Below are 27,583 nucleotides of genomic sequence, written 5' to 3'. Positions count from 1 at the left end.
TGACCTACTATTGACTGGAAGTCTTACCGATACCTCAAACAGTCGATTAATACACATTTTGTATGTGATATGCATTATATACTGTATTATTACACTAAAGTAAGCTAGAGGAAAGAAAAAGTTACTAAGAAAATCATAAGGTTTGTCTGCTAGTTTTTTTAAATTGTTGAGAATATCCAAAAATGTTTCTGCTATATTAAAAAAAATCCACGGATAAGTGGACCCACTGGAGCAAATCCAAGCTGTTCAAGGGTCAACGTGAGAGGGACCTCTTCCCAGAGCACCCACCACCCCACCCTCCTCAAGGAAAGGGGTGGCTGGATCCTTGGCAAAAGTTTGGTTTCCTCTTGGGGCAACTATTGGGGTACTTTCTCCCTGCTGCAACCTCCCCACTTTACCCACACAGTCCCCTGGAGCCTCTGCTCCTAAATCGGCCAGCCTAGGCCAAGAACACCCACAGGCAGCCCCCCCACAGGTGACCCCAGGAGGACGGCTGGGCTGGGCGAGGACCCTTCTGCCTCCGTCCTGGGCCCCTAACCTCTGTCTGAGGGTTTGTTGCCCCAGCACGCTGGGGCCAGGGCCTTCACTCATTAAAGCTGCCCTCCGTGGACCTGGCACAGGTTGCAGGGCCCACCCAGGCCCCATCCACACTGACCACTCCCCGCCTACATGTTTGCTTCCCTGAAGATCCCTTTGGACTAAGCACAGAGTCATCATACATTAAAGCTGCACATAGCAACATTGGATAGTCCAACCTTCTCATTTTTTGGATGAGGCCCAGGGAGGGTGACATTAATGGCAGAGTTAGGACATGAGCCGGGTTTTCCTTCTATGCCAATTCTCGTCCCACATCACTCTACTACCTCTCAAAGGAATGATGGGATCTGGGCCCTACCAGAGGTGGGCTTTGCATATGAGACCCTAGAGGCCCTGCCTAGTTGCCCCACGCATGCCCCTTCCAGCTCCCAGTGGGTATGTTCTGGATCATTTCTCCAGCAGTGGTGACCAGCTCACATTCAGCCCTCCCACATTTTGTAAGCCCAGCTGTGTTCCATGTCTTTGAGTATTTCAGCTCAAGAATGGAGACATGGAGTCTGGGCAGCTCGGGCTTGGCTAGGATGCTGAAAGGGAAAAGTCAAGATGCCAGGCGAATGAATAATCACCAACCCCAGGCATGCTGGACTCTTATGTGGATGGGAGGGGCACTGGGCATTAATGACACAGGGTCCCCTGTGAGCTCCAGTTGGTGCTGGATTTAGGACATCAGACATGAACCAGGATACCACAGGAGGGGTTGAGGAGGGTACTCCACTTTCTCCAGTGGTCAGATGCACTTTCTCTAAAGGTCCCTCTGCCTAAGGGCATTCAGTAACTTCCTGCAGACATCTGCTGGGGTGCTTAAGGCATAGCTGAGAGGGGGATGGGGTCACGTAGATGGGCTGAATTGGAGCAGATGGCTTTCAGGTTCATTCTGGCTGCCTTGTTGAGCAGTTGTTTTTCCATAACCATCTTTCCTTTCAGGAACTGTGGGGGAGTCAGCAGAAAGTTTGGAGTCTTCCAGCTCTCAGGTTGGGCCAGTTCCGTTTATCCAGTAGGTCACTCACACCAGAGGACACTGGTGGCAGCTTGGCCCACACACAGACATCTCAGCCACACAAGGCACAAGCCTGCAACTGGCCACAGGGCCTTTGCACTTACTCTTCCCTCTACCTGGGTTACTGTCACCCCAGATAGCAGCTTGCCACTTTCTTACTCCTCAGTATCATTCAAATATCACCTCTCAGTGAGACCTTTTCCTTTTACCAACGCTCCCCAGCCCTCTTCAATGCTTTATTGTTCTCCATGGCATAGGTCGTCTTCTAACATACTTTATATTTTATGTATTTATTTTCTTTATTGTCCATCTTTCCCCCAACAAAACTACAGACCCCATGAAGGAAACTCCCTGCTGAGCCTCTGTACCGAGGGCAGAGGGCAGGCAGTCCCTAAGCACTGCCCACACTTCCTAAGGGAAACAAGAGGAAGTCATCACAGGGTCCTCGTAGATGTGGAAATTTGGGAAAGAAAAACCACGGAACATTCCAAGAGCTTTTTGTTAAATCAGATTCAGTGGGGCCATCTCCCAAACCCTGACTCCCTGAAGGAAGCAACCAGGGCACCGAAAGACATTACTTTCTGAGCAGTGGGGTTTCCTGAAAATGTTTACTTTGAACCAGGCTGAATTCACAGGAGACTGCAGCGGCACTGAAACAGGCATACATCCCAAAGTCCTCAACAATTTCCCCAAACAGCTCACACATCTGGGCAAAGGCACTGCACTGGGAGCTAAGATGCCAAAGGCCTAGGTCCCCTTGCCCCTGACCCCTACCTCAGGTGCAGAGCAGTCCCAGAGCTGCCAAGGCAGAGACAGGGGTATCCTAGAGGGAGAGGGTGTCTGCCCATCCAGGCCCCTGGTGGATCCAGGCTTTGGGGAGCCTGAAATTTATACAGTGGAGGGGAGGGAAGCAGAAGCGGGGGAAACACAACTTTAAGAAGTCAGCATTAGGATTACAGCATTGCTAGAGCCCCACCCCCACGGCTGCAGAAGGAGTCAGGGCAAGCGAGGGGCCAAGTTCCACAGCTTCGAAGTCCATGCGCCCTTGCCAGGAGGGAGGCTGAAGGCATTTGCGGTGCTTTTCCTAGGACTGCTCACATCCGTCGGTTTCCACTACGCGGTGAACTGTAATAACCCCAAGGCCAAGTTTCCTCTTCGGTGCGCGAGGCTGAGCTGAGCCGGCTGGCCTTCCCTCCCAAGAGAAGAGCAACCGGGGAGGAGAGGGGAAAACCAGGGCGGAGGGCAGAGGTGGCAAGAAAGCACAATGCAACTGAAAGACTTGAGACGGGCTGTAGGAGTCCGGGGACAAGCCCATGCATGTCACTGCGGGGCCGGGACGCACCCTATTCTCCGGGAGCGCGGGACCAGGGGCCGCGCTGCGCCCACCGGGTCGGAGGCCGCGGAAGTCGCCGCCCTGGCGGCCCGAGCCGGCGGGCAGGGCTCGCCTGGGCCTCTTCCAAACTGCGTGCTCTGGAAGCCCGGGGGTGGCTGGGGGCCCGCTGCGGGCACGCGAGGTCCCCGCATCCGGGACGCAGCTGCGGGTGGGGCGGGAGAGGGGCGGGCGACACTATGGGAGCGCAGGCCTGTCTGCGAGTCGCATCGGAGCCCCGGAGGACGGCGCGGCCCGACTGCGTCCCCCAGCCCGCGGCCACCCGCCCACCGCCCCGTCGCGCGCCCTCGGCCCCACGGATCCCGCCGCGGCCGTGTGGCCCCGAAGCTGCGTGCCACGCGCCCCGGGCGCTTACTGTCGTCGGTTCCCCAGCGCCCAGGCTCCCAGGCTCCGGCGGCGACACGCACGCTGTCCCTGCAGCTCCCCGGCTCCCGCGACTCCCTCGCGGCCGGTCTCGGGCCCCGGCGCTGACCCCGCCCCGGTAGGCGCTGCCGCGGGGCGGTCCCGGCCGGCAGAGGGCGACAGAGGGCGACAGAGGGCGACAGAGGGCGGCAGAGGGCGGCAGGGGGCGGCAGAGGGCGGCAGGGCGCTCCCGGGTTCGGGCCGCCTGCGCGCGGCTCCCTGCGACGCCGGGACACCTCCCGCACCTCGGTACCGCTCCGCCTCTGCTGTGGGCCCCGTCGAGAAACTTGACCGAAGTGTGATGCTCTGAGTGTCAGCTGAATCAAAACAAAAACCCCTAAGCGTGCATGTTGTGTGTCTTTAATCTTTCTAGCAATTCCTTGTTATTGGATTTTACACACCTATAGGTCCGGGACCGACTGGGAAATTTAAAGGCTAATTTGTCTTTCAACACTGTCTCAGAAGCGTTGTCCGCATGAAAGGAGGACCTACTCGAAGAGTCTTCACGGTGAGCACCCAGCTCCACGAGGCCTGGAGAGGAGCGACGGAGGAAACGCAGTCCGGTTGGGAAGCAGCTGGGCGCTCAGGCCCGCGGATGCTGGGCGGGTGTGACTTGTGCGACAAGCGTTACTTCCCAGACTTTCGTCCTTAGAAAACATCCCACGTGACCTCTGTCACTGCTCCTTCGTACCTCCTCACAACTCCTCCAACACCTCTTTCACGTGCTCAGAGACGCAGTTTCAACAACCAACAGACCACAGCGTGGAGGCCCCACCCGACCCCACCCCCAGCACGGCCTCTTGTGGGATGTTCAACTCTGCACACAACTCCAGGATAAAGTTCATCACCCTGGTCTACAACCTTGCCGCTCACCCTGGCCCAAGAACTGTCCACTTCAATTAAGAGAGACTGTTTCTGGTCAGCAAACACACTCAACTCATTCCCACGGCCAAGCCTTTGCTCATGCAACACGCCTGGACAGGATGGAATCTCCTCTCCTTTAATTCTACACCCTCCTCCAAAAGCTTTCTCACACCCCTGCACTCTCTGGTATCTCTGTAGTCCTTCAACAATTGCAGTCTGTAAGGTTCCCCACTTCTCCCCCAAACCTTTCAAATAGTAGCTCTGCCCCTGGCCATTTCACCAAGGGATGCAAATTTGTTACTGGCAATAAAAAACATTCTAAACTTCGATACTGGTGATGGTGGGTGGCATTTCACCAAAACTCTGTGACTATACTTGAAACTATTGAACTGTACATTTTAATAGGGTGAATTTTGTGGTATGTGAATTCTACCTCAATAAAGCTGTTATTTTTGCTATAAAATAGCTGCGGTGAGATTGTGACCTTACTCATCTCTCCTGTATCCTAATATCCTTCTCCTTGGTTAGATCACTCATTAGAATATGGAATCTAAGACACTACGAGATATTTCAAAATACAATGTACATAATACACTAAATAAGCTAGAGTCCAACTCAGCAGGGCAAAATTTAGACAATTGTAATTCTACTGCTTTTAGTCAAAGGTTGTTGGTATGGAGCAAAAGAATGGGTATACTATGATCTCTAGAATAAATTATATTTAAAAATCAGAATAAATGATTAAAGAAGTAATCCAAGAATATTTCCCAAATCAAAGGACAGAAATCTCTAGATTGAAAAGATACAACAAAAACCCAGAAAACCACACCAATGCAAGTCGTAGCTTCTTCAGAATACTAAAGAAAAGAGAAAATCTTAAAAGCTTCCAGAGAGAGAGGGAAAAACAAAACAAAAAACCCCAAACAACAAAAATAGGTCAACACAAAGACTCAATCTCTGGATTGTCATCAGACTTCTTAGTAACCCTGGATGCCATGAAATAGTAAAGCAAGGCCTTCAAAAGTTGTGGGAAAATTATTTTCAACAATTTTATAATAAAGTGTGAAAACAAAGACATTCTCACACATGCAAGGACTAAAAACATCTGTACTCATGTACCCTTGCTAGGGACACCACTAGAGGATGTACTCCAGCAAAACAAGGGAGTAAAATATGAAAGGGGAAGACATGGTGTCTGGGAAACAGGAGATCTAATACAGAGGAGCAGCAAAAGGAATCCCAGGTTGACAACTGTGCAGCAGGATTGGAGAGCAGCAACCTGTCCATATTAGATGAGCAGCTAAGATGCCAAATGCATCAGTCCCCAGGAGGCAGGTCTCTAGGAGGCAGGTCTCCAGGGAAAAAGAGAATTATACACTAACTGATAGAGTTAAGTTTTGGAAAAATAATAAGAATAGACATTTGTCAGATCTGATGGCATATTTTGGGGGGAAAAAAGTAAGGAAAGGAACATAGAAAAATAAGCAAAGGAATAAATTGATTAACGGCAGGAAAACAAAGTTGCTCAAGAAAGAAAATGTAACCATGGAACACTGTTTGGCTCTGTAGTGAGCAATATTTACATAGTCATAATCATGTAAACACTATTGATTTAACAAAAAAATAACTATTACTATATTGGGTGGATGCAGTGGGAGCAGTAGGAGTGAGTGTATAATGCTTGAGTCTTTATCTACTATTAGAGAAACTGAATAACGTCTAAAACTCACAAATGAAGAAACATGCATTATACGTATATTATTAGATAAATGCCAAAAGAGTTGAAAGTAGAATGGGAAAAATGAAGGATGGGGAATTGTTATATTTTATTCTAAGTCTTGATTATTTGATTTCTTAAAAATCATGTATATGGATAAAAATAAAAATTAATTAAAAAATATTGTTTTCCAAGGCCATTGGCACTCCAGATTCATTGCTTTTTCTTCTAGGATCTAAAGCATGTTTTGCACTCTTCCAAATTCCAGGCTCAGGTCAGTTCTAATAAACTGCTTCCTTCTGCTCCCCATGCCGAGCTTTTCCTTTATTCTTATTTGCCATGGGGCTCCTGCCCGGTACTCTTTGCTCTTTGGATGTTAACCAATAAATTGCTTTACCAGATGCCAATTGAAAGATCACTGATTTCACGAGACCCGGTGTGTATTTTATTACAGTTAGCTTCTCTAAAGGGCATATCACCCACTACTCATTACAAAAGTATGTCTACTTCAAGATTAACAGATTACAAATCCACTGTGACATTAAAGAAGTGGGGGTGGGTATACCAAATGTTTATTATACAAAATGTCCTAAAGAGAGAGCATTTTGTAAGAATACCAATTACATAGAATTGTTTCATATCTGAGTCTTCTCATCATTTTTATCATCAAGTATATTTACCAGTCATCTGCTAGCACATGGTGTTCCCAACAAGCCAACCGAAAATGAAACAGAAGCAGAATCCCCAATTTCTAGAAACTTGCCCATGTACGATGGGCAAGATAATTTGCAAAGTTATCTGTTGGGAGATAGCAGGAATGACAACATCATATATCTTATGCACTGAGTCATTACAAATAGAAAATAATTTAAGATTTTGTATGGAGTTCATATTTTATAAAAAGATGTGTTAAAAAAGAGACAACAGGGCCGGCCTGGTGGCTCAGGTGGTTAGAGCTCCATGCTCCTAACTCCGAAGGCTGCTGGTTCGAGTCCCACATGGGCCAGTGAGCTCTCAACCACAAAGTTGCCGGTTCGACTCCTGCAAGGGATGGTGGGCTGTGCCCCCTATTAGAAATGGCAACTGGACCTGAAGCTGAGCTGCACCCTCCACAAGTAAGACTGAAAGGACAACTTAAAGCTGAACGGCACCCTCCACAACTAAGATTGAAAGGACAATTTGACTTGGAAAAAAGGCCTGGAAGTACACACTGTTCCCCAATAAAGTGCTGTTCCCCTTCCCCAATAATAATAATAAAAAATAAGTAAATAAAAAAGAGACAACAGGCCTAAAATGGAGTCACTTGTGGTAAGCCCCATGTCAGCAAACCAAGACTCAATTGACTTAACTGCAATTTCAGCCTCTCCCAGGAATGTAACTGTTAACCAGTAAATCTGGGATTATCTAGTCAGCACTAGTGAGTTAATCTTTCTGATAGATCCTTGCCACCCCTAAAGGAAGGTGAACTAGTCTGAAATAATCTTTCCTTTTGCTAATAACTTTGTTCCCTCTTCCTGCTTTTAAAATCTTCCATTTTGTACAGCAATTTGAGCTCCTTTCTATTTGCTGGATGGGATGCTGCCCAATTCATGCATCGTTGAATAAAACCAATAAGATGTTTAAAATGGACTCAGTTGCATTTTGTTTTCTTAACAGATGTAAATGAAGAGAAAAGATGCTAACTGTTGGGTTTTTAAACTCTCTTCCTATATCCACCAAAAAGAGAAAGGTTACATTATTACTCATTGATCCTGAACATTCTTTTAAATGACTTCACACTGACTACCCAAACCACTTTCTCTCAGGTTTCTTGAGATCTCTGACTATACTATGTTCCCAGAGCTTCCAGAGCTTTGGTCAACAACATAATCTTGTGAAGATCAAAGGGCAACAGAAGAATTTAGGTAAATAAGCTAGTCTGCAAACAGGAATTTCAATAGCAGTAAAGGCTCTCTAGGGCCCTCTATGGGCCCGTGCTGGAACTGCATGCTGACCATGCCTTACTTATGCATGACTCATTTTGTTCCTGTTTTGCAGCGGATGGGAGGATTGTTATTAGGTTGGTGCAAAAATAATTGCGGTTTTTTTCACTTGTTTTTAACCTTTCAAACCGCAATTACTTTTGCACCAATCTACTATTTAATTAAACGTCGTATTTTAATCAGAGTCAATTGTTTGAAGCGTCACCTGCCTCTACGAGGATTTTAAGACAACAGCAGTTGCAGCCCTTCTCTCAACCTCCCAATCCCATTCTCCTTGAAGAGCAAATCAGGTTTAACCCTTTTAGCAGATTCGTTTCGTATTTGCATATTTACATTTGCTTCTTTTAAGTTTTATTTTTTAATCCTGAGCTTAGGCACTAAATGTCCAAGACCTCAACTGACATGTAAATTAGGTCTTTCTTAAATTGGTCTCACTACCTGGTCTGCCCATCATCCCCCATATTCCCCAAATAATTTTAGCTTTATCAGTATTCAGTTGCCTCATTATTATGAAGGCAAATCGGGGCTGATCTATAGTAACTGTGATTAATTTCCTTTTCCGGTATAGCATGCTGTTTTCCCTAGAATTAACATTTGTAAAACTTGCCTAATTTTCTACGTACCAATCATTACTTCAGCAATAACCTATCAGTTATGTAAATCCCTTCCTAGTAAATTCAGGCCCATTAGATTTTCTTCCATTTCATTTCCCTAAAGAAGTGCCTGAGGAGCCCTTAGATCTGCCTCCCGGTCTGCTCTCTGGTGCACAGCTGTCATCTGAGTCCCCCTTTACCTACAGCCTGGGGAACCTTCCTGCTCTCTGGTGTCAAGGATCCGCTTTCTTTAGCCCCCATCTTCCTCTTCCTTGGTTCATTTTTCTGTTTTAGAAAAACATCCTCGAGTGGCTTCTTGAAAAAGGGTTTGTGGGTAAAAGTTTCAGACAGTGTGCAGATAGATTACTGTCGCCAGGGAGTCGGTGCTTGTATTTTCATGCCCTTTGCTATGTGACCTTCAGAGCTTTGCTCCCTGCGGATGCATAGAATGCCCCATGTCACCGACAGCAGGCTTGGACATGTCACTTGCTTTGATCAATAGAATATGATGTGACCTCTGAACAGAAGCTTTAAGAGCTGTTGTGAGGATCTGCTCCTTCATACTAGACACAGGTACCTGGGATTTGAGCAAAAAAACCTTTTTTCAAGATACTGATTGAAAAAAGATCGGGGTGGGGGTTGTTACTTCAGTAAAACATAATCTAAATATGTCTGGAAATGTCTTTATTCAAATGCTTCCCATTAATTAAATTTTGGCTTGAATACAAAACAGAAAATTCCATGATGGAGTTTTGAAGGCATTTCTCCACAATCTTCTAGTTTCCAGTATTGCCACTGGAAAGTCCAAGGCCATTCTGATGCCTAATCCTTTTCAAGAGCCCTCTTCTTCCCTCTGGAAGCTTGTAGGATCTTCTTCATCCCCACAATCTGAGGTTCGGAGATCATCCGTCTTGACATTTGGTCTGCTTTTACCCTTTTTGCAAGGCACTAGGAGGGCCCTTTTAGCCTGAAAATTCATGTCCTTTAATTTTGTAAAAATTCCTCAAATAATTCTGTTGGCAATTTCTTCCACTCCATTTTCTTTTTTCTGGAATTCCTATTATCCAAATCTTGAACAGTTTTTCCTGTCCTTTCCTGTTTTTCTACCTTTTTGTCTTTTTGGCTGTATTTTCTGAGATAGCTCTGCAATTTTTTTTTCATTTCTTTTTCATTTCAGCTATCATGTTCTAAATTTCCAACAACTCTTTAAAAGCAGAGCCCAAGACAAAGGCTTTCATATAAATAGTTCATTTGGGAAGTTGTTCCAGGGATAGATAAGGAGTAAGGGCTGGGGAGGTGAAAAGATAAAGGATGAAAAGACAATATAAGGATGTGCTTTCAACCTGACCGCTGCCCTGGGCAACTGGTGCTTCTATGGGATCATCTTAGAGGTTTTATAAAATGAGAACTGTCCACCCAGGGGACAAAAAGTGGGAGTATTGGCTCCCATCTCTCATTGGTCAAGGCTTTGACTTCACTGCATCTCCTGGTTGCATGTGAATGAATGTTGAAACTGATGCTGTTTCCCCGAAAATAAGACCTACCCAGACCATCAGCTCTAATGCGTCTTTTGGAGCAAAAATTAATATTAGACTCGGTATTTATATTATTATTATATTATATTCCCGGTCTTATATTATAGTAAACTATAAATAATACTATTTTTATTTAGGGAGAAGCCAATCCTCTACAAGAGAACATGTATATACTAGCAGCAATGTTTAATGGGCTCTGTGATCCAAGGAGAATGGGTCTTTACAAGAACAAAATGAAATTATTTCAACTGCTAACTGTACCTAGAATCTCAATGACCACATGACTTCATTTGGATTACCTTACAGTCAGCAGTGTTTGATCGAATGTATCACAAAACAATTTGCTAAAGAATAATCCATGGACGTGTGATTATAGTGTCTAGAAATACTTCCCGATTAAAACAAAATTAAGAGTACCCAGCATTGCAATTTTCAGAATATATTATGATTTGGTATTTTATTATTTACATGGTCTTTAGGAGATTCAATACTTTTACCACGAACTAGTTCTCTCAGTAATTTTATTTTGTGCAGACACAAAAAAATACAAGTTTTAGATTTAAGGATTTCAGTCCCCCCCCAAAACAAGAACACTGTCAACGAGGACGATCTTATATATCCCAGCTGCCAAAAATGGCATGTAATAATAGACAGAGCTTGGCAGAAAAGGCAGACATTACCAATAAATAATCACTCAATTAAAATTATGAGAAAACTTAATACCTGTAGCTACTTACATCCTTCCCCCTGAAAAACAAGTCATAATAATAGTAAGAATAGCCACCATTTATTGAGTTTTACTACGTTCCAGGCACTGTGCTTAGGGCTTAAAATGGATCGTGCCATTTATTTCTCATAAAGTCCTAAGAGTACTATTGTTAACTCACTTTCCAGAAGAAAATAGAGGCTTAGAAAGGATCTTGTCTAAGACCACAGAGGCAGGCGTTGTGGAGCCAAGACTACAACCCAGGCCGTCTGCCTCAGAACCTCTGCTCGTATCCACTCTACTATAAGCTACAAAGGACTCCAAGAACCCAAATATGAGTCCATCCCTTTCTGTTATCTTTACAAAGGAGGGTTAAAAGTGGAAGATGTAAATGAGAAAGAACAAAAAACTCTAGTGATCCCACTAATTCTGGAGGGAAAAACCCCCAAACTTAAAAAATCCTACACTATTTGATGTTATTTTCCTTAATCAAGAATCTTGCGAACAACATACAGCTCAGAGAAAGTCATGTAATTAAAGCACCAAGAAACAAAACAAACAAAATTTACTTGCAGTATTATTAAGCTGTTTCAACGACATGAATACAGTATACCCAGTCAAGAAATCAGTTATTCTTGAGAAGTCAAAAATTTTAAGAGAAACAATATATAGTCACATAATATTTTATTTACTGACCTCTCTGAAACATGTCAAAGTTTGTAACAGCTAATGGAACTTTCCATCTTAAAATGTTGCTCAACACGACAAATTCCTAACAAATAATATTTTAATGTACAAATCAACATATGAACATTACATTCAGCTTACAAATATAAGCTAAATATCAAATAATATCATACTTTTGGTTTAATGGAAAATATTAAGTTGTGCCAGTCATGCTTTAACACTTGGTTAAGCAAAGAGTGAAATGAGCAGGGAGGTGAGAGGTATGCAAAGGTTTAACAGTTTACATAATCCATAGCCCTTCTGAGAAACTGGAAACATATGGCAAATATTTCTGTAATATGGTGCTTTCAGTCCATCAGTGATCGTTCTGTTCATGCATTTAAAGGAACTGTTCGGTGTTTTGAGCACTGAACACTAGATTCAAAGTAAGTCTGCTCAACAAGATGAATATGAATCCTTTATATTCAAAAATATTGTTTAAATTTGGAAAGTTTAAGGTAAAGTTTAAGGTAAAGCATAGCCGTTTTCCTAATTACTTTGGGGTACAATCGAGACACTACTGTACATTATCAGTATGCTACTGTACAGTTAATTCTAGTTATTATATATTTGGTGGTCATCAACAGCACAAATTGTATGCTCTAAAAGAAATCTATTAATCCAGCAAAATTGGTTACATTTAATGTTTTTTAAAGATGGATATACTAAATTTAAGGAAAAATATGTTTTTCTTGACATCTCAATTTCAATTTCTGATACAAATTTACCAAAAGAAATAATTATGTATTTTGCCTTGCATCAAATAATCTGCAAAGTTTCCGAGATAGATGCATTTCTTGTTCAATTTCCAAAAATAAATAAAGGCTTTCTAACTGAAAGCATTTACATTCCTAGCTCTCTACAGTAAACATTTTTTAAAAAGTACAAAAAGCAAAAAAAGAGAAGAAAATAAAAACAAAGACAAACCAAAAAAAAGTACAAAAAAATGATCTCAGGTCTTCTGAATAACCCACTTAGTTACAAAAAGTATTTTCTGTCTCAAAGTCAAAAGACGTTTACTTCTAAGAACATGGCAGTCTTCATTTCAAACCCTTCAGTCTGTTTCCATGGCAACACTGCGGGATTCCTTGGCTACCATAAGTCGCATTAGTTGACTGTGGAATTTCTCAATCTTCTTTACATCTTGAGCTTGGTCTGTTCTATACACCAAACACTGTCGGAAATTTTAAAAGTATACATTAACTATGTAAAACCAGATTACCGACAATGTAGCAAATGGATGACTGGGTAAGAAGTTGAGTCTCTGCTACTATTGTTTTGCTCTATTCTCTCTGAAGGACATACAGATATACATAACTATCCACTCTGTGACAATCACAATCAAAATTTTTCTTGATGTGAATGCACATTTATTGAGTCCATTAACTGGCAAGCACTAATGGTAGATAGGTAGGTACTTTCACATATTTGGTTTCCTTTCCACAACAAACCAATTAGGTAAGCAGACTATGACTATGGCACTTTATAGATGAGGAAATTGAGGCCCAGAAAGCCTAACATTTGCCTGAACTTTTCCAAGGCTGAAGCAGTGGGCAATGGGTAAGCCAGGATTCAAATCTACTGAATCTAAGTCTAGCACACCAGACCTCAATTTACTCTTCCTTTATCATATTTTCAGTTACTTCCCCAAATTCAATCGGTTCTTGGAAGACATGCTAATCATTAAAAGATACATGACCAAAAAGTGATTTTTAAAGTCACTGTGAAACTTTTAAAATAATTAATCGATTAAAAACATATTTACTAAGTACCCTCTGGGTCAAGGCTAGTCACTGAAAATACAGGTAAGAATATTACTGACCTATCTCTATTGTCTTGAAGCTCCCAATCTATTAAAAAGACAAATGGAATAAAACAATTGTGATGCAGCACAAGAAAAGTCAAAAAGAAAAGCAAGAGATGCAGCAATCCTTTTGAGCAGAGTTTTGAAAGATCAGCAGCAGTCTTGTCTAGTGGGGCGGGGTGGGATTTAATACTGCAAAGATGGAAACAGAATGTTCAAAGCACGGAGGCCTAAGCCAGCATGGCAGATTAAAGGAGCACTTAAGCAGAAGAAAAGGGCAGAGATCTGAGGTCGTGTGAGGATGGAGTTTACCTTGAGTGACGGACTACTCCAAAGAAAGTGGTACGAAAAGGCAACCAAGGACAGAATCCTGGAGAAACCAATATTTATGGGGGCACATCAGTGAAGTAATCCGCAAAGAATGAAACAGAAACATAGAGAAAGATAAAATGGAGCTGCAGATGCAAAAAATAATACTTTCCACGAGAGAGTGATTTTCTGTATCAAAAGCAGCAAGAAGGTCATGTGAGGTAAGAACAGGTGAGACTGCTGGGTTTGAAAATGAAAGGGCTGCAGCTGAGCTCTCACCAAGAGCAGTCTCAGTGGAATGTAGGAAGCAGGTGGCAGAGGGTTAAGGAGTGAAAGGGATGTGAGGAAGTGACAGGAGTGAGCAAACAGGGAAAGAGATGTAACTCTAAAGCCTAAATCTTGTGTTCAAATACCACCATTGACTTCTCACTCTCCTATAAGGAAACTGTTACCTCCCTGCATCCAGTTTTGGTCTCTCCATTCCTCTTGCTTAAGGTCTGAAGAGAACAATTATTAAACTACACTTGACATATTGCCTTATGAAGCACGTTCAATTATTTCCTCCAGATCCTATAGAAGTAGCTTCTAGAATGCTGTTCTTGACTTTGGAATGAGATGCAAAATAGGCATCCTAATGGGTAATCTGCATGACTTCTACGTAGCTACTTTTAAATGATTATCTCAAACAAATCTGAAAGTATGCAAAAAATAAAAATGTATACTTACAACTAAATCATCTGTTACTTTCATACACAAACTCCCATCAGCATGTCTATATTTAAGAACCACACGTGCCTGAAACAAAAATACGTGTTTAGAAACAGTGAAGTCAAGGATATTTCTCATAAATAATTGAATCTTTCGGTGGGCTAAAACAGATCCTTTTAGAATAGCCAAAATGTCTAAAAGCACTTTTACTAAAACCATATTACTGAAATAAGATACAAGCAGCATTTTAGTCCATTCTATTCCTATTGCTACAATTTATTTTTTTGTAGACTTAAAAAAGTTGAATCTTTTACATGCAGTCAGTTTGAAGAGATGTACTGAACACATCCATATTCAGGCGCTGTCTGTGAGACTCGTAAGGCACTGGGCATTTCTTGACAGTAATATATCCTGAAGGGGATCAGAGCACACCACCTCAAAATAAGGCACTTTGGCATAAGGACTGAGCTGAAGGAAATTAGCTCTCTGCCCTTTCTGGCTAAAAGCAGGACATAAATTTACCTTTGTAAAGGTGGCATGAATTTTCAGTTGTTATCAAAAAAGCCTCTTATCTGCATGAACAAACTGTACTAAACAACTCTTATTCACCATATATTTCCTAGTCACTCTCCCACAATTTACCCTCCTTCCAGACGTCCCAAACCCCTTTTCCTTTGTCCAGCTTCTTTCCCACTTTATCACCCTTTAAGATGGTATAGAGGCTCCAAATTCTAACTGCTTCCTTATATTTTTTTGTGAACTCAGTGCATATGTAGTATTTTTTCCTCTTGTTAATCTTAATCTGTCAGTTTAATTTGCAGGACCCCAGCAACTAAGCCTATGAGGATAAAGGAGAAAAGTATTTCTCCCCTACAATACTAACACATCTAGCCACAGAGCAATGATAGGAAAAGGGAAAAAAACTTAGCAGAAATATCTTGAAGTTCAAATCCATTTTCAGGAAATCATAGTTCACACTTTCCCCTTCCCATGGCTCTCAGGATGCGGACCGAAACTAAAGTATTCAGCAAAACTACATCTTTATTGTGATGGTACATGGTTGTACACTGAAGAGATGCCAGTACATTTCTTCAAACCGGCAGAAGTCTGTCTTGAAGTGTCCATCAACAATTGTCCCAAATCTAGACTAATTCCTACACTGAATGCCATGCCACACAATACTTTTTGTTGTTTCGCATTCTACAGTTAGGTAGTTAAGAAAATGATTTAGATTATCAGCATATTCCAATAAAAGAAGACATCTTCCAAGAATTTACAACTTCCATTAACATTATTTTTATTTCTTTAAATGACAGTTTCAAAATAGTGTATTGTAGCTGAGTCAGTGTTTTGCTAACCAATATAGTAACTGTTTTAAAAAGTGTAGTCTACGAAGCCAAAACAGGAACATAATTTTTAAATGGTTATAATGTGGCACCAGAAGCCTCAAGACAATTCTGGGAACTAAATAAAAAGGGTTATCAGAACTGTAACCTACAGCTTTTCCCATTATGCTCTCAGCTCCCCTGGGATTGCCAAAAAAAAAAAGTCACACCACCCTATGAGATTTGTCCTGGTGGAGGAAGAAAGGGAACTCAGCAGTAGATATAAATAATAACTAGGTTAATTACCGTTAGATTACCTGATTCTATTTATTGAATTATGAAATTCAGTTTTACATATTTTTAAAAAGTTCAGTTCTCCAGAAACAAAAAGAAACTGAAAATTTTAAATGTACTAAGCATGACAACTATGTAAAGTTTCAACTCTTTAAAATACTCACTGGCTTCATTAGTAGAAATGAGAGTTAAAAGGTTTCTAGTATTATAAGACGGTTCATTTTATAACTTAGGGAGCAAATAAGTTACCATGTCAGAGATGCCTTGAAGCGAGAAAAAGAAATCAAGGTTCTTGCTCTCTTAGGAACCTTGAATTCTACCAACCCAAAACAACCAAAACACAAAGGAGCACGAAGTAAGTCCAATAAAGGCACATACAGGTAAAATGCTAAAAGAGAAAACAAGTAATTTAGACAGGGGGGAGAGGAAGTGTAAAGAGGCTTCCAGGAGGTGGGTTTGGAAATGCCCTTTTTCTTTTAGGGGAGAAGGTAGCAGAAAGGCTAAGGAAGCAGTCTGAATGAAGATTCGATGAATTCTGTAGCTTCTTGAATCTAGAGCTGAGAGTGGAAATGGTGGGAGACAAAGCCAAAAAGACAGGATCAGACTGCAGGATGGAAGTCTGAATTTCATCCAGCAATTAATGAAGAACCAGTTTTTAAGTAGGAAACTGAGAGAATTCAACTTTTTGTGTTTTAGACAACTGTGGCGTGAGCATGAAGGAGGGATTGAACAGGCAGACAGAACTAAGAAGTTATTACATGGTTGGGCAGTAATCCTATCTTCAATTGGAGTAATGCCAGAGAGAAAGGTAAAGGTGACGTGTACCATCATGAACAGGTTCAATGTGGTGGGGAGAGAAGACAGAAAATTATGTAAAACAGATCCGGGAGAGTTCTGACAAAACGTCTTTTCTTCTTAGTCCTGGCAGTATGAACTGGTAGAAACAGGATGGACTTGGGGTTTAGAGACCTGGTTCAAACTTGAGCTTAATCTCTTAGACGAGGCAAATCGTCTAATGTATCTAAGATTGTTCATTCATCTACCTCGAGGGGTTGTCTTCATTGCTCACGTGAATTATACATATAAATACATGTGAAATGCCTGCCACATAGAAGGCCCTCAATAAAACTCTTAGTCAAGCTCCCTCCCGGATTCATCCCCTTACCTCCCTAGTAAAAGCCGGTAGAAGGCTGTCACGAAGACAGGGAAGTGTTCAGGTCCCTGGCATTTTCTGATTGTGTCAAGAGCTGAAAAGTTTTCCCTCTCCTGTCTATTCTAGACATCTTTGTTCACAGCAATGCTTCGTCATTACCGTCTTATTTTCACTTTTCCCGACCCCCACCACCATATTCTTAAAATATGATTACTCCTGATGTGAGCTTGTCCATTCTTTACTGTCTTTTCAAACGTTTTACATTTACACTACGCGTACTTCTGGACAAAAATCCCGTGTTGGTCTCATAGTGTATTGTTTGCAGGAAGGAATGCAGGGCCCCATGGACAAGGGAAGTCATCCACATGGAGGAGCCAGAAAAATGGTGTTGCAAACGAGGCGCTCAACGTGAAACACATCTAATCCATTCTATTGTTATTATACTACCTTATCGTCAAGAATGGGACAGAATGTTTCACAGCGGCTTGTTACTTACTCAGCCAGCTCTAAAAAGCTTGCAGGATTTTCAGGTTAACAAGGCGGTGCTTCAAATAAGTTGTAGACCCGACCGTAAATCTCAGCTCTTTAATAACGAGCTAACCTCCGGCGTCCACTTACAATAACCTTTCCGGGGGCCACGGATGCGTCCTCCAGCCCCCTAAAATTGCTTGCAAACCTGTAAGTGCATTTTTCTGAAGAAAGGGCGCGAGCATTGTCACATTCTCCAAAGGGCACGGCCCCCCCCCGCTCCCCCAATTAAGACCCACTGTTCCAAGGGGTGTAATGTCTCCAAATTGGGGTTTCTCCACACGGGTCGGGGTTGGCAGAAGAGCACACCCCCTTATTTCACACGAGGTACCCTTCTAGCCCGGCGGTAGGGGAAGAGGGCGGCAGGGCTACGGGGACCGGAAGCCGCAGCCGCGGGGGGGGAGCCCCGCCCTCGGAGACACGTGAACCCACCAAAGCCCTAAGGGAAGCTGAGGCGCGGGGGCCGGGGGAAGACCGAAGATGGAGAGGTCAGGGCCCCGAAGTGACCCTGCTTTCTGCCCATTTCAGGGCCGTTCATCAGGGAGGAGGCAGTAGGAGCCATCGGCCTTGGCGGGGCCGTCTCTGCTCACTGGCAGCCCCTAGCAGGGTGCTGGAGAAGCTCCGGAAGACACCCTGGGCTGGGCACAGAGGCACCGGCCCCGCGGGCAATTTACCTTCATAGGGTCGGCGAGGTAGAGTTTCTCGGCCGCGCGGCTGAACTCCTCCCAGGTCTGGTACTGCGGCATCGTGGGCCCCGCGGCGCAATGGGAGAAGGAGGCAAGGTCGGGACCAGAGCCGGCGCAGCCCGGCCGCCCTACCTTCCCCAGGTACTTAGCTCCCACCACCGCCACTACCACCACCTGCACCCGGCACAGCGCCCAGCAGCCCAAAGATGGTGGCGCCTCTTCCCACTAACGCTTCGTTTCATTCGGTGACTCTGACCGCCGTTGTCCAATAGGAAGGCAGGATGTTGCCAGGGCGGGGCCGGAGCCCCGAGCGTGTGATTCTGGGAGCTGGCCCAGAGAAGTCTAGAGCAGGGAAACAGTTGGCGACTGCTACGGCGCCCCCTGGAGGTCTGGAGGAACACGTGTCCTGCCGTGCTCTGGGCTGGACTGCAATGGTCTCGTCCCAGGTTCCTTCAACAAAGACAGCGGCGCAGTGATCGGCGCTGGAGATACAAGGATGGGGACGACAGGGTCCTACTGTCACACCCACAGCTTAGTAAAGGAGAGGGGAGACATACAGACGAGAGTGCGGCCGAAAACTTTATATCGTTTACGTCGGGTCAGTGAAACACAAGGGAAGAAGGATCACTTGTGGGTTGCGAGGTACGTGAACAGGGGCAGCACAAGCTGAACCTCGAGAAACACGTTGGATGTTCAACAGGTGGACAAGGAGAGGCAGGAGACCTAGGCCCATTTGAGATCTGCAGTGCATTTCATCTGACGGGTGCTTAGGGGATGGGGGAAGAGAAGAAGGAAAGAAGCCATATCATCACTTACGGCAGGATGAGAAATTTGATCTTCATCCTCCAGGCAGTGGGGTGACATTGCAGGGTAGCTTTCTTTCATTAAGTTGATTGAGGCATATTTTGCATAAAATAAAACGTTCTGCTTTTAAATGTACAGTTTGATGCATTTTGACAAAGGTACCCATTGGGTGTATACCCAATACCACAGTCAAAATACAAAATATTCACCTCCAAAAAGTTCCTCCTGTTTCTTTATATTCAACCTCCCCACCCCCACCCCTGGCCCCAGGCAATCACTAATCGGCTTTCTGCTACTATAGTTTTTCCTGTCCATTGAAGGGCTTTAAGCAGATTTGCATTTTATAGGCCTCCAGCTGCACGCTTGAGACTGAAGCCAAGTGACAGCAAACCTGGAGGAAAGGAGACCTCTTAAGATGCTCTCGCAGTAATGCTGGCATAAGAGATTATGACTCTGAATTAAGGCACTAGTTTAGGAATTGAGAGGAGGACACAAATTGGAGATTTACTTGGTGAATGATTGGATGTCAGGAATGCAGGAGAGAAGAGGAGAAAATGACTTAGGCCACTGGAGGTGGCGGTCGTTGACTGATATGGGGGAAAGGAAGATCAGGTTTGGGGACACTGGGGAAGACAGTAAGTTCAGTTCTGGACTTAATGTGCTGGAAGTATCTTTGGGACATCCAGTGGAGCTGTCCAGTAGCCTAGCTGGATGTCTCCATCTGAAACTCCTGGAGTGGTGTAAAATAGGAGTCATCGGAAGAGGTAAGTCTTAGTTGAGCTCACCCGAGGACATAGCACAAGAAGAGAAGAGAAGGATAATCCTGGGAAACAGCCACATGTACAAAGGGTGAGAGAGAGGGAGTAGAGTCCACAAAGAGGCAGAGGAGAATTATCAGAGAGAAACGGAGACCAGGGAGGGAAGTAAAGGGAGGAGAGGGTTTTGAGGAGGGAGCTGTCAGGGGTGTCAGATAACAGATAGGACTCAAGTACAATAAGAGCTGAAATAAGTTGATTGATTGTAGTCATTGGGAGGTGACCCTGGTCAGAGGAGCCTCTGGCAGGCTGGGAATCAATCAAGTAGAACTGACTGAGAGGCTGAAGAGGTGACAAAATGAAGGCAGCTGCTTTATTGTCTTCTCTATGAACTCAACCATGAGCAGAAAGAGGAGATAAGAAGATGACCTGAAGACACTGGGTGAAAAAGAGTGTTATTTATTAATTTATTTTTATAAATTTTATTGGGGGACAGTGTGTTTCTCCAGGTCCAAGTCATTGTCCTTCAATCTAGTTGTGGAGGGCGCAGCTCAGCTCCAAGTCCAGTCACAATTTTCAATCTTTAGTTGCAGGGGGCACAGCCAACCTTCCCATGAGGGAATTGAACCAGCAACCTTGTTGAGAGCTCGTGCTCTAACCAACTGAGCCATCCGGCCACACCTCTGGAGGCTCAGTGGCAGCTCCTTGTCTTCAATCTAGTTGTGGAGGGCGCAGCTCACTGGCCCATGTGGGAATCGAATCGGCAACCCTGTTGTTCAGAGCTCGCCCTCTAACCAACTGAGCCATCTGGCAGCTCGAGTGTTATTTTTTTTTAGGATGGAAATATCTTGTGTCTGTTTATAACTTTTAGAGAAGAAATTATAAGAGAAGGAGAGACTTAAAATATAAGAAAAATGGGAAAGCAAAATCTCAGGGGTAATAGGAAGGGAAGGACTGAAAGCACAGATGTATGAAAACAACAGAAGTTTCACCATTGTCTTTGAGGAGGTGAGGAAGGAGGAAAAGGTGGGTGGGGATATAGGTGAGTACGTAGATACAAGGGCAAGTAAATTTTCTTTTGTCACTTAAGCAAGAACATGAAAACAAGGCATCTTCTTAAGCGGCATCTTCTAAGGCCATCTTCTAAGATAGGAGGGTATGGGTGGGTTTGGAGCCTTGAGGAGAAGATTTGGGAAAGCCACTGTGAGAAATGAATGAGGAAGTAGACCCGAAACTCCAAAATAGTACGTCAAGCAGGGCTGAAGTCCCAGCTGAAATTGGAGATCATCTGGGAATAGTCCCAATCTGCACATTTGTGCTCTATCTTCAACACCATCCAAAAGCCTGGGTCTTGGAATAGAAAAGGCAGATGTTAGGGATTTATAGGGTACATGAGGCAGAAGGACAAAATGTTGAAAGAATTGGCAAGAGAGTGGTTGAAGTGATAAATCATGAGATCCAGGCTAGATAGATGAGTAATTAATTAGGTCCAAAAAGAGAGGTTAAGGGGCCAGGTTTCAAGGAAATCTGAAAGTAGCATAACAGAAAGAGGAACTGCAGTTATGGCCAGATGAGGTATTTAACATTTTAGAGGAGCAATAGTTCCTGGTGAGGCTGGGTTGTCAGCTGAAGTATTAAAGACACTTATGAGAAAGAAATGGGAGAGGATAAAGAAGAAGGCTGTGAGCCAGGGACCCAAATCCTCAGTTAAGGATTTGGAGGAGCCAAAAAGAAGTGAGCGGCAGAGAGGGCAGAGTCAGATGGAATGATCCTGGGACGAGAAGTTTTTGCCTCAAGGTAAAAACAGTGGAAGTTAAAACCATGTCAATTTTGCCTTCTGTCACAATGTGGACTATAAGAGATCAATTTCCTTTCAGTTTAGCAAAGCATACATTAAATGCCCACCCTGGGCAAGCAGCAAGAGCTGTGCTGGGCACTGGAGACCCAGCCGTGAAAGAGACAGACCTAGTCCCTGCCTCATAGAGCTCAAAGCTTAGCAGGAAGGGTGACAATAAAGAAGTGATTGCATTGGTAGGGTCCCCATCACTGTGAGTTCCATCTTCGCCCAGCTGAGCTTAGCCCAGCCCCAGCCTTTAAAAAGAGAGCAAAATCAAGAAGATGAAGTTAGGAGAACTGTCCTTGAACATTCAAATATCCCCAGCTACACTCGGATGCATTCCTTAAAGTAGGTTATTCATTCCAGCTGTGGAGAAATGGCTTCCGAAAGGCTATCAGAGAGTGTCCTTTATAAATTGCTCTCACACACACACCATGTCAGAAAAAGAAAGATTCCTTTCATTCCCAGTCAAGAAGAGCGGGGCCTCTGTGCTCTTTGTGGTTATCCCTTTGGCTTCATTTTCACACGCACGTCTCATCTGAGCCTTCAAACAACCCTGTGAGGGCGGTCCATGAGCTCTTATCATAATTCCCCAAATCTGAAAAACCAAAGTATCTTGGTGACTTCTTTGATGGAAAACTTGACCTGACCGCTGGTAAGATTGTTTATAGTCTTGATCTGACCCACTTGGTATGTTTGACTACTAGGTGGACCCCAGTCTCTGTAATATATGGCAAATGTACCACATTACCTTTCTGGAATTCCAAACAAGCTGTGAGTTCCAAAACGCATGTGGCCCCAAGGATTTCAGATAAGAGAGTATGGACCCGTGTGCCTCTCCTTTATAGGTGATGAAAAAACCAAGCCTGAGAAATAAATTATACTAAACAGATTGGCACTGGACTTTGCTCTTCACTGTTCAGCAAATGGCAAGCCAGCACATGTTAATCACCACAGGAAGTGGTAGGATTAATTTTGATTTTAAGAAAATGTAACTGGTGTCAATAGGGAAGCTAGATTGGCAGACAGAGTCTGGGTGCAAGGTCAAAACCAGAAGCTCTTGTTCCTTCCCTTCTCTTGTGATTGTTTTCATGTTCTTGCCTCCCATTCAATCCCATTGTCACCATGGTGTCTTCCACTCTACCCACCCTCATCCCCAACTGAAGCTGCTTTCACTGAATTCATCAAGTGCTCTCCCAGGTCACCATTGACCTTTGTGTTGCCCAATCCAGTAGTCAGCTCTTAATTCTCTCGTAATTAGATTATTCAGCTGCACTTGAGGCCACTGCCCACCACTTTATCCTGAAAACTTCCCAAACCCTTGGCTTTTTAGATTCCTTTCTTCCTCTCTCCTTCACTTGTCTGGTTTTCCCTGCTCTGCCCCTGTCCTGGCCTCCTCTGTTCCCTTAGCATTGGGTCCCAAGGTCCCATAGTTTGATTTCATCCTCTATAGTCCTTCCTGGGTGATACTCCGGATTTTCACTTCCACCTCCTTGCTGTGTGACTCCTGAATCTCTGTTTAGTCCAGAATTCTTCCTGAAGCTCCAGATTCATATATCCAAATGCTTGCCAGGCTCTGGGCTAACCCTACAGTTCAATGTTGGGAGTCAAAAACAATTTCTCAGCAAACTGAACCAATTTATAAGCAATAAGTGTGATGTTTCCATTTTTACGTATTTTACTGTTGCCATTGGCAAGTTATTAGGCATTCATATATTATATTTGACTGCCAGGAATTCAATAAATGTATTGCAGACCTTTTAGGAGCCACTCTGCTGGGCAAAGTGTTTATAAGCTAATGAGGGCAGTGGCAGAAATAATAAGGCAAATTCACAAATACCTATAATCGAAGACAGAAAATGTGTCAAAGTGAGGGAGAGAGCAGTCTCATCCACAAGATTTGGCAGTACATGTGTTTACTTTCCCTCTCCTTTCTCTTTTCCTAAAGGAGGAAGGTTTTGTGGTTAAGATAGAGAGAAATGACTGTTTTTGAATTCTTCTGCTTGAAGCTTTTTGTCCCTTTTCATCATCCTCCATTGTCTTCTAAAAACTGTCAGCGCCATAGCTGTACCAGACTCAGAACAGCTATCGGTTCTTAAATGGATTCTGATATAAATAATCATAATAATAGTCCACAGTGCTGCTGGCATGCCAGGACCCTGTGTCATGATGTTGATTTTCATGCATCAAGTATTTCAGGAACCCATGATAGGCCAGGAGTCAAAGAAGCCCTGATCCTCTTGTCCCTCCATGAGTTTCATTGCTTCAATGCACAGCAGTCAGAGTGGAACAAACTTGGTAAGCGGAGCCAGCCAAGAAACCGGTTTGCCCAGTAGTTGAGTCCAGAATGGGGAGGGAAGGAAACCTGAGGGCATTCTGATGTGGAGAGGGACTGGGGCGGCTTTGGCCCAGTGTCCAGTGGAGGGCAGTCGTGTGCAGACAGTCACATGGAGACGTGTCCCTGCGGCCCGACTCCAGCCTTTTCCTGAAGGAAATGGTCCCCCATGGAGCATTTAGCTGGGGAAGGCGTTGGTGGGTGTGGCTACCTTTTGCTCAATCTCTTCCTTTCTGGAGAGAGCCCTGGCTCTTATTTGATTGCCAGAAACTTCCAATCCAGTTAAATTCATCACTTATTAAGCCCCTCTTCCGTGTCAGTCACCCGACCTGGTGTGTGCTACAGGGAAAACAAAGATGTGTACAAGAAGCTAACATGCCAATGAGAGCAGAGGAGGGTGCAGGGGTAATGTAAGCTTACAATCAAAACTGAAGGCAGAAATCGGTGTTTATAAAGCATCTACTCCAAGAGGGGACCGTACTCTGAGGACTCAAGCATCCCTTCCCCGCCCAGGTGTTTTTGGAGGGAGGTGACTGGATGAAGTGTCACAAACAGTTCCCCCTAGTGTGTCCTTGGGAGCAGCCCAGAGGTGACCCCCAGGGACACACATTCAGCTCTCCCGATTTCTGTGATCAGAAGCCCTGGAGTTGCCTAGGGACAAAAGGGGTAAGGAATATCTGGAAGCTGGGGGTGGGGTGGGAAAGGGGATAGTGCGAGGGGCCAAGGTAGAGATAGAAGTCGCCCTAAGAAACAAAGTCCCCTCCAGGAGACAAACTGAAGGGACTGGGAGATCAGAGACCACATCAGTATCTACGAAGCCTTCTCCTATGCGCATCTCAGAGCTCCTGGCAGCTGGCTCTCCCTGTCCCAGTTGCACCCCATCCAAGAATGCTGACATTCCCATACTTTGGGCAGGTAATGATCCCTTTAAGGTGAAACAGGATTGGAGCAGAATGAACACACCTCTAAAAACAACAGGGAAAAAAAGCCTTGTTTTTTCCAAGGGTGTTGAGAGCGAACAGGCCCCGATTGAGCTTTGGGGATCAGAAAGGCCACCCTGAGCGCGGCCTCCTCTGTGGGAAGCTGGGTCAGGCCAGGTCACACAGTGCCCCACTCGGGTGTGCTGGCTGTTCTGGGGACCAGAGGCCAAAGGTGGGGGCACTGAGATTCCAGAGGCCCCTGGCTTGTCAGTTTCATCTGAAACAGATTAAAATGCAATGCAAACCCAAGTAGCTGGGAAGAAAAGGTCAGAATTTTACCCCCACCTGCTCCCCTCCCTCCTCCTCAGCGCCCTGTGCTCTGGCCTGGGTCCCATCGCTGCTCAGATTTCCCTGCATGCCCATGAACCACGGAGAATGGCCCCATTGTAGATGAGACAAACCAAAATAGCAGCATCTTCTGTTCTCTGCCTTAGGGAGATTCACTTAAAACCCCAAAGTCCCAGATGTGGACGACAATGGGAGTTGTTGTTGCAAATTAGTGATCCTGGAACAGATGAGAAGCAGGTAGTCGGACAGCAGCCAGTGTGGTGGGTTGGGCTGCAGAGAGAACAATTACACAGTCACTCCATTAACCCAATTAGCCCTCCCTGGCAGGAATCCTGATAATCACCAAAGAAGCACGGTGGGGAAGGTGGGAAAAGGGGACAACCAACTGGTGGGGGCTGATGGGGCCTGGGAGGTAGGAAAGGGGAGATCATGCTGGAACCAATGCACTAGGAATAAAACTTCAGTGATTTCTCAGCCGGTAAGTGTTTTTTTTTTTTTTTATCATTTTTTTAAATGTTCTGGATTTTCAAAAACCATGTCCTGGAGCATTTGGATGAATGGTGTCTGCATTAATTAATAAATCAGATGACATCTCTACTCAACAGTGGGCTCTGTCGTAGAACATCTCTGGGTGGCCTGGGAAATGGTGACGGTGGACTTTTGATTGATCACAGCTATCATGTGCTTAGTCATTTAGTCCAACAAGTCAATCCATAGATCCTGAGCCTCAACCTGGTACTTACTTGGGTTTTGGGGACGGGGAGTGGACACAGCCCAAAAAAGGCAATGTCTGTACGCACAACTAGCTATCATAAATAGTGTTTAGAATCAAGTCACAAAATTCTGAGGAGCAGAGAAGGGACAGGTTAACTGAGGGCAGGGATCAGGAAAAGCTGCCCAGAGGACTTGGGTTTTGAAGATAAAGTTCAGATGATAATAGATGGAATGGCTAGGCTTTTGGATACAGAGAGGGTGTGAGCAAAAGCACAGAGACAAGCTTTCAGGGAGCAGAGGTAGCTCTCCCTAGAGGGAGGTTGGGGTCCCCGGAATAGGGTGAGCTTAGTGGCAGAGATGCCTAGAATGACGGTTGGGAAAGAGGGCATTGGAGTGGGCAATGGGAACTGGAAACACGGTGAGCGAGGTCCCCCCACTCCCCTGTCTTGACTTTCTTCTTTAGAGGCCATGGGTGAGAGCCTGGCCTGGGAGGTGAGTGTGACCACGTGGGGCTGCAGGAACCAGGGCACTGATAACCATAGCCTCCATCGGGAAGTAAAGGGAGACAGAGACAGCTACCAGGCTCAGTGCACTGGGTGACTGTGGGAGGACAGATGGAGAAGATACGCCCAGCCCCGGGGGAAATCATAACTGATTAGGTGCCTGCCCTGTCTCCTTCTCCACTCAGACCCAAGAGCCACTGTCCCCCAGCTCCCCCACTCTCTCACTCCATTATCACTTGCTCCACACGTCATTATACTCTCACCCATTTTCTCTCCTTTGCTCTCATTCCTTTCTCACCTTATCCAGTCTTCCAGCCACTGTGAAAGAGAAAAATAGTAAAACATGCAAAGCTTTTGTCTTCGGGACAAAGATGAGGTATTCTGTGTCTCTCGTGTTTGACCGATTGCAAACCTAGTGTGTCTGGTTGCTCAAGCTCCTGCTAAGCTTTGCTCCCCTTTGTGGCCTGTCTTCAGGGACACAGGGCTGGGAGGGCAGACGCTGACCTTTGTAACCAAATACCTGGGACAGGACCATGCAGTCAGTACTACTCAGTAAATATTTGCGGATGACCAGCATGAGACGTATGGGGAAACTACCTCTCACCAGTTTCTGGAAAACATCCCTCTTTAATCACTGACCAGTGGAATTTCTATATCTCCAGAGATGTCTCAGGCTATATGTTGAAATCTATGGGACTGTTATAATCCATAGGGCGAGGCCTGGGAAACACGTCCATCTTGGTTTCTGGGCCTCCTTTCTTCTGGGTGTGGGTCACTGACAACTTGCTGAACACAGCCGTCCTTCCATTTCCGGTTTGAAGCCACCCAGGCTCCTGGAAGGCCTCCCCACGTCTGTGCAAGGCTGGAATCGTGTTTGTGTGTGAATGGATGGGTATTCTTTACCCCCTCTGCGGCCAACCACACAATACCCGCCTGTTCTCAAAGCACCAGCCCCAAGTCACTCCAGCTTCTCCTGAGGTTTCATAACTGCCCAGTGAACCACACCTGGTCCTTCTTCCCCCGGGGTGGCAAGATCGGAGGCCAAGAAGAT

At 44.7% G+C, this 27,583-nt stretch overlaps 2 protein-coding genes across 6 annotated transcripts in view; both read right to left on the bottom strand.

The window, feature by feature from the left end:
- The window catches only part of EPHX1 (epoxide hydrolase 1), a 41,372-nt gene extending 22,933 nt beyond the window's left edge, over positions 1 to 18,439 (bottom strand). Inside the window, exon 1 of one of the 4 annotated variants that reach the window (XM_081039474.1) lies at positions 18,305 to 18,439. The gene's annotated coding sequence lies outside the window, so the exon portion shown is untranslated. Of the gene's footprint in view, positions 1 to 3,339; positions 3,651 to 18,304 lie in introns of those variants that run through there. The other 3 variants (XM_081039473.1, XM_081039469.1, XM_081039472.1) reach the window with 3 other exon arrangements.
- On the bottom strand, positions 10,503 to 18,512 carry SRP9 (signal recognition particle 9). Of its 2 annotated transcripts, XM_081039476.1 has the most exons (4): positions 18,305 to 18,512; positions 14,349 to 14,417; positions 13,626 to 13,683; positions 10,503 to 12,683 (listed from the first exon to the last, which is right to left on the bottom strand). In XM_081039476.1, exons 1-3 carry the CDS (start codon positions 18,374 to 18,376, stop codon positions 13,639 to 13,641), a joined length of 186 nt encoding a protein of 61 aa, XP_080895602.1. In that variant the 5' UTR covers positions 18,377 to 18,512; the 3' UTR covers positions 10,503 to 12,683; positions 13,626 to 13,638. The 2 variants fall into 2 exon arrangements, with proteins under 2 accessions (XP_080895602.1, XP_080895601.1); XM_081039475.1 differs by lacking the exon at positions 13,626 to 13,683.
- Between the last annotated feature and the right edge of the window lie 9,071 nt (positions 18,513 to 27,583).

The sequence above is a fragment of the Rhinolophus hipposideros genome, assembly GCF_964194185.1.
Source record: "Rhinolophus hipposideros genome assembly, chromosome: 26".
Lineage (NCBI taxonomy): Eukaryota > Metazoa > Chordata > Mammalia > Chiroptera > Rhinolophidae > Rhinolophus > Rhinolophus hipposideros.
The sequence above is the reverse complement of the archived record's forward strand: the minus strand, read 5'-3'. Positions and strand labels throughout refer to the sequence as shown.

Excerpts from the sequence above, each read along its gene's own strand:
- SRP9 (XM_081039475.1), bottom strand. The coding sequence starts at position 18,376 with ATGCCGCAGTACCAGACCTGGGAGGAGTTCAGCCGCGCGGCCGAGAAA. Across the intron at positions 14,418-18,304 it reads ACCTCGCCGACCCTATGAAG|GCACGTGTGGTTCTTAAATA; the intron begins GTAAATTGCCCG and ends TTTTTGTTTCAG. Across the intron at positions 12,684-14,348 it reads AAGTAACAGATGATTTAGTT|TGTTTGGTGTATAGAACAGA; the intron begins GTAAGTATACAT and ends AATTTCCGACAG.